Below are 6,052 nucleotides of genomic sequence, written 5' to 3' on the forward strand. Positions count from 1 at the left end.
GGGACAGAGCAGGCGCCCCTGGACGAGCCGCTGTCCTCGGACACCCACGTGGACGACGCAGGTGCGGACAGGGACCCGCGGGCTAGCTGCTGCGGGGGGTGGCGGGCGTCAGCCGGGAGACACAGGCCCCCTCTGCCTGCGCGGCCTGGGCCGGGTCCAGGGCTGGCCGAGCTGCCGGGAAGGAGACCCCAGTGCCCTCGGGGGGCCCAGAGACGCTTCCTGGGACAGCCCAGCAGGCAAACAACCCTCCGAGGAACCCGAGCCTGCGGGGGCGCCTTAGCTCACCCCACAAAGAGGGGTCTGAGACCCGCCGCAGGTGCCTGGGGACAGGTCTTCGGGCTCCCTGGGCTGGAGAAAGCCGATGCTCGCTGTCCCCAGGGCTGCTTCTTGCCTCTCCACCCGGGACACTGCGTCTCCCGGGTAGGCGAACAGTGCCCATGTCTCCTGGGCCTGGGGCTGGCTGAGCCTGGAGCCTGGCGGGGCCTGGCGGGGCCGGCTGGCGAGCAGCGCCCTCTGCTGTCCGGCCGAGAGTGTGCAGCTGACCAGTCCGCTACCGTTTTAAGAAAAAAATCTGAGCAGCACTTGAGATGTTAAGATCTGAGGTCTGAGGTTCTGAAATGTGGTAGCGGACCACTTGGGGGACTGAGAGGGGACCAGCCGCTGGCCAGTCAGGGACGTGGCCCTGCTGAGCATGCGGAGCTCTGGGCTCAGTTTGGGGTGAGAGCAGAGGGTGTGTTGGGCCCCAAGGCCCTGGGAGACAGGGTGGGGCGCCCACATTCTAACCTGGCCCAGGAGGCAGAGGGCCTCCGTGGGGCTCTTAGTTGCTAGCGACCTCAGGTGAGGGGTGTGGGCTGTGACCCTACTGTCCCCACACGGCTACTCAGGTCAGAGCAGCCTAAGATGTAAACCTTAGCACCCAGCGGTCCAGCCTCTTGTCCGAGGCTCACTGGCCATGGGAGTGGCGGCTGTGGTGAGGAGGCTGCCCGGCCCTCTCAAAGTGAAGGGTGCTGCAGGCGGGCGAGCTGGGAGCTTGGTCAGCCTCCCGGGATTTCTGTACCACATAGATCCTGTGGCCTGCAAAGCCAAAGCCCAGTGCAGAAAACAGTTGCTGACGAGGTCTGTGGAAAGGCTGGGGGAGCAGAGAGGCCCGGGCTGTGCCGAGGCCCCACAGAGGTGTGGCGCTGGCCATCAGGGAAGCTTGTTTCGAGACGCGCTGAGGAAACACAGCTCTCAGGACTTACCCATTACTGGGCATCGGGGTGGGGTCCCGGGGAGAGGACGGGGGAGCGGTAGAGTGTTGCGGCCAGTCTGGCTGGACAGCTGCGGGGGCTGGCAAAGCTGGCGAGGACGGGGCCGTGTGACGCCAGAGCCCCTAGGAGAGGCTCTGGGCCCTTCATTGCTCAGGGATGTCGGAGGTGGAATGGAAAGAAGGGGGAGACTCCCAGGAAACCAGAGGTGGGCTTGGGGGTTTCATTTTGCCTCTCGACCTCCAAGGCAGGTGTCAAAGTGACCGGTAATAGCCGAGACCAGAGCTCCGAGGGTAGGTCAAGGGTCAGCAGAGGGAGTGACACTGAGCCAGAGGCCGGAGAGAGGGGGCGGCCGGGTCCTGGGCCGCCAGGTGGAACCTGTGCGAGGCCAAGAAGGCGGGCCAGCACAGCAGGAGGGAGCGAGGCAGACCCGCCTGGGGCCTGGCCGAGCTTGACCCTGGGCACCAGGTGGGAGGCTGGCGCGAGCTTGCAGAGCTCCCCAGGCTCTGTCCGTCTCTGGGAGCCCAGTGAGTTTCCAAAGTGATGTTCTGGGGAGAGAGAGCTGACAGGTGTGGCCGCCCCGCCTCAAGGGTACTGGTCTCGCACCTCCAGCCGCCTCCTGTTCTGCTCAGCCCCTCATAGGGGTAAGCTTGTGTTCTACTCTGCCTCAGGTGTGAGAAGTTCCAGCACCCTGTCTACCACCCAGCAGGTGTCAGCCACTCTGCTGACCCCCAGGGGGCCGCAGCCTGGTGCTTCCAAATGCCCCGAGAAAGGACATTTCTGCTCTCCCTGTGACTGCGTGGGAAACCCCACAGCTGGTTCTACTTAAGAGCCACAATGCTTGTTTGTGCTTGTTTTACTCTGAAAAGTTACAGGTTACAGATCATGGGCACACTTGTGTTGAAGTCTAGGAATCGGAAAGCTGCTTACCAGGGGCACGCTGGGGCAGTGTGGACACTGACAGCACAGAGACAGCTCTACCCCGCGGGTGCCCTTGCAGGACGAAGTGGAAGGGACACACGATCTTTCTGGCCCGCAGCTCGGACCAGTTCCTGACGCAGCTGAGTCTGCTTTCCGTAACGACGGGGGAGGCTCATGCTGCAGAGACTGCGTGCCCATGAGCTGCTCAGGAGAAAGGGCCTGGCTTGAGAGGCTGCAGATTAGGATGTGAGCAGAACAGGAACGGTAGTGACCGGGGATGTGTGGGGCCGGCAGCATTCACACCTGGAGCCTCCTGGGAAGTTCTCAAAGGACAAACCCGCCCGCTTTGGGTGGCTTGGAGCTTCAGCACCAGGGACAGCGGCGGTTTCAGCACCACAGACAGCACCACCTGGGCGTCAGAGACACTGCCTGGTGGCTGAGGACTCTCACGGGGCCAGCGGCTGAGGGGCCCATGGGCCCGAGGCCCGGGGAGAGGGAGACTTGCCGGTGGGTGTGGAGACAGCAGCAGGCTGTGCACAGAGCTGGTCCCGGGCTCTGCTGAGACGGCAGGGAGGGCTGGGGCGGACACCCCTTAGGAGGCCCCCTGAGATGTATGAGGGGGAGGGGAGAAAGGGAGTGTTGGGGCTCAGGCTTGTGTTTGAGTCGGGAATCTGAGGAGAGGTGGGGGGGCGTGAAGCCAGAAGCAGGGAGAGGACAGCAGAGATTCCGGGCGCCTGCAGGGCGGAGTCGGGGCGAGGGCCGGAGGGTGGCGGCTGGAAGCCACGGCAGGGTTGGCGCCTCCTGCGTGGCCCGCGGCTCTGGCTGGGCTGGGAGCTGGCGGAGGCGTCCCCTGGATGGGCCCCCCGAAGTTAACGGGAAGGGAGTGACCAGGTCGGGGACACGGCGAGAGGGCGGCTGAGCGATGGGTGGGGACACGTGGACGGAACGGAGTGAGCGGCGCGGGTCGGGAGAAGCGGAGGGTGGCCAGTGCGCAGGGGCCAGGAGCGGCGGGGCCTCCTGCTCCCCGCCCCCTCAGCGGGCTCGGGGGCAGCGTCGCTGAAAGCTGAACACGCGCAATCAGCTGCCGAAGCTGAGACTCCGCCACGTGGCGACCGTCGTCACTGCCGCCTGTGTGGACCTCGACACCGACGGCGAGGGGCTCGCTGGGACTCGGCTGCTGCGGCCTGAGCCGGGTGTGTCCACACCGGGTCTCTTGTAAACAGACAACGTGAACTAAGAAGTGTGGTACAGGCCCCTAGATGCATTTGCTCGTGATTTTGACTCCTCGAGCTTGCGTTACCCCCCACATGTAAGTAGCACAGAGTAGGTGTGCGCTGACCCCTCGGCAGCAGGGTTCTGGCAGCAGCAGCCAGGAGTGCAGTTCTGGGGGCAAGAGGACATTGTACTCAGACTCCCATCTGCACAGGCTTTGGGGGTGCAGAACCCTCGCTGCTCAAGGGCCAGCTAGGTGGAGGAACAGGCGCGCAGTGACTAGCGGGGTCAGGTGCGGGGCCGGCTTGAGCCAGGGGAAGGAGAGAGCCCTGGATGTGCCCCCGCGCCCGGGGGCCAGCTCCAGCCCTGCCCCCCGCCCCCCGTCTTCCCCGGGTGGGTCTGTGCGTAGTTGGGCTCATAGGGAGTCAAGGCTGTTCGTGCGGCGCCCCTGTCTGTCAGCTGCCCCCTGCGGGCGAGGCGCCCTGCTCCCCTCCCTCACGTCCCCCAGGCCCAGGAGCCACACTGTGAACTCTCTGTTTTGCCCTTGAACCAGCCAAGATGCCGCCGGCACCCAGAGGGGATGAAGCGGACGCCGGCGCGCCCCCGTCTGTGGCGGATGAGCCCTCTGCAGCCCCGGCTGGGGCCGACTCCACGCACAGTCCCCCCCGGCCCCCGGAGAGGCCTGCGGGCCAGCTCCCCAGCCCCCCTCTGCTGCCCACCCCGCCGCCCAAGGCAGGCTCCAAGACCACGAAAAACGTCACAGGTGGGTCCCCGCCGTCCTCCCGGCCCAGCTGGGAGTCCCCCCGGCCCCGCCATGCTGTGGCGCCGCCGAGGGCTGGCTCCTTCCCTCGCTTCGTGGTCGGCGCTTGGCAGGCCGGGGGCAGGCGGAGGGCGGCTCTGGCTGAGCTGGGCCGGGGGGAGCCGGCGGGTGTCCCCAGAGCACGGGCGCGGGGCTGCGGGCGAGGCGCGTCTCCCGGAAGGAGCGTGGGCCGCGCCCGCCGGGCCGCGCCTCTGGCCTCTGTTCCGTGGAGCCGGGGCTCCTTCGCGCCGCTTGCCCTCCCCACCGCCCTCTCCACGCGGCGCCTGCCTCCCTGCCTCCCGGCCGGCCGCTTCACCTTGCTGAGGGCGCTGCGCGGGGCTCCCCAGACGTGTCCACACGGACCCCGGCTTGAGCTGGCACGGAAGGGGCCTTGGCCGGTGTGGCTGGGGCGGCTGGGCCAGCCGGTCCACGTGGCAGGGCACCCGCGAGCCACCAGGGCACGTGGGCAGTGCCACGTGCAGAAGGGTGAGGGCTGGGCGGGGCTGCGGGCGGGGGCCGGTCTGCTGACCCCTCGCTCCGGGCCCCACGCCCAGCCCAGGCGCGGGCCGTCCTGTCCGTCACAGCCAGCCCCTGCCCCGCGCACAGCGGCGAGAGTGGGGGACGGCGCAGCGCCCTGCTTGCTGCATCCTCCCGCACCTCTGGCTGTGTCCAGCGCTCAGTGCTCGGGCCTGGCCGGCCGCTGCGGCAGAGCTTGAGGCCAGGTCCTGGCCTTCTGGGGTCACCGGCTCTGCGGTGGCCCTTCCTCCCCGCGCGGGGTGTGTGGCATCCGACCGGGCGCCGAGGCCATGCTGCTTCCGCTGGACTGCGGCTGGCGCTCAGTGGCCCCCCGGAGTCTCGGGCAAACCCGCCCTCGGGCGCTGGCGTGGCGTCCCCGCGACGCGGCCCCTTGTTCTCACACTCTCGGTCCTGGCCCCGGGCTGGCGGGAGGGGGGTCGCGAGCCTCTGGCAGCTGCCACCACCTCTGGTGACTTTTAAGTTTTCAGCCGTTTCCCCCCTTTACTTTCTGGGCGAGGTGGTGAGGGGTGAACACTAGGGGGCAGCGGAGGCAGGGTCAGGCCTCGGGACAGGGGCCTGCGTCCCCCTGGGCGCTTCCTCGCTGCGATGTCCCTTGGCCAGCCCCGGCCCCTGCAGACAGGACCTCCAGCCGCTCTGCCGCCCCTGAGGACTCAGGTGGTTAGAGAACCCCTGGGGCAAGGCTCCAGGCGGACCCCGAGTGCAGACACCTTTCTGCAGACCTGGGGGAAGGGGCGGGGGCCGAGTGGGGCCGGGCAGCAGGCGCACCCCTCAGCGTCCTGTCTGCACAGCAGGCGAGGCCGCCCGGTCTCTGGTGACGATGTGGGGACGCTGACCACCCGGGGGCCACCCGGAGGCGCGAGCTGGCGAGGCCCCGGGGGCCGTCCGTCAGGCCGCATCGCCTGCCTCAGCCCCGTGTCCCTGCGAGAGCCGCCGCCCCGCCCCCGCCCCCAGGCTCGCTGCCCGCCCAGCCCTGGGCTCTTTGCTTTCCGGCCACTTCTCTGGTGCTGGCTGTGCCCTGCAGCGTGTCGCGCATCAGGGCGCTCGCAGCAGTCCTCAGGGGAGCGTCGTTTCCCCTTTGACCGGGTCTTGGGCCTCCACAGCCCAGGGAGTCACGGAGAGGTCAGAGGTCGGCTGGGGCTTAGGGAGGGGGCGGCTCAGCTGTGCTAATTTTTCTAATTGGGGCTCCAGTGGGAGCCGATCTGCAGTCTGGGTCCAGCCAGAGCCCGTCTCTCCGGGCCTGCTTGGAGCAGAACCTGAGCTTACGGGCCTGGTGACGCCGGCCCGCCGCTCTGGGCCTCAGGCGGGAACGCTGAGCTCTGAGAGCGTGGGGACCTCC

The 6,052-nt window shown here is 68.1% G+C and overlaps 1 protein-coding gene across 1 annotated transcript in view; it reads left to right on the plus strand.

Moving 5' to 3' along the window:
• PHACTR3 (phosphatase and actin regulator 3) overlaps window positions 1-6,052 on the plus strand; it is a 49,781-nt gene that overhangs the window by 36,516 nt on the left and 7,213 nt on the right. Inside the window, exon 3 of the mRNA XM_012728149.1 lies at window positions 3,934-4,143. Within this exon, the coding sequence (XP_012583603.1) occupies window positions 3,934-4,143 (210 nt within the window). The remainder of the gene's footprint in view (window positions 1-3,933; window positions 4,144-6,052) is intronic.

The sequence above is a fragment of the Condylura cristata genome, unplaced genomic scaffold (genome assembly GCF_000260355.1).
Source record: "Condylura cristata isolate star-nosed mole 26May11 unplaced genomic scaffold, ConCri1.0 scaffold00022, whole genome shotgun sequence".
In the NCBI taxonomy this organism is placed as follows: domain Eukaryota; kingdom Metazoa; phylum Chordata; class Mammalia; order Eulipotyphla; family Talpidae; genus Condylura; species Condylura cristata.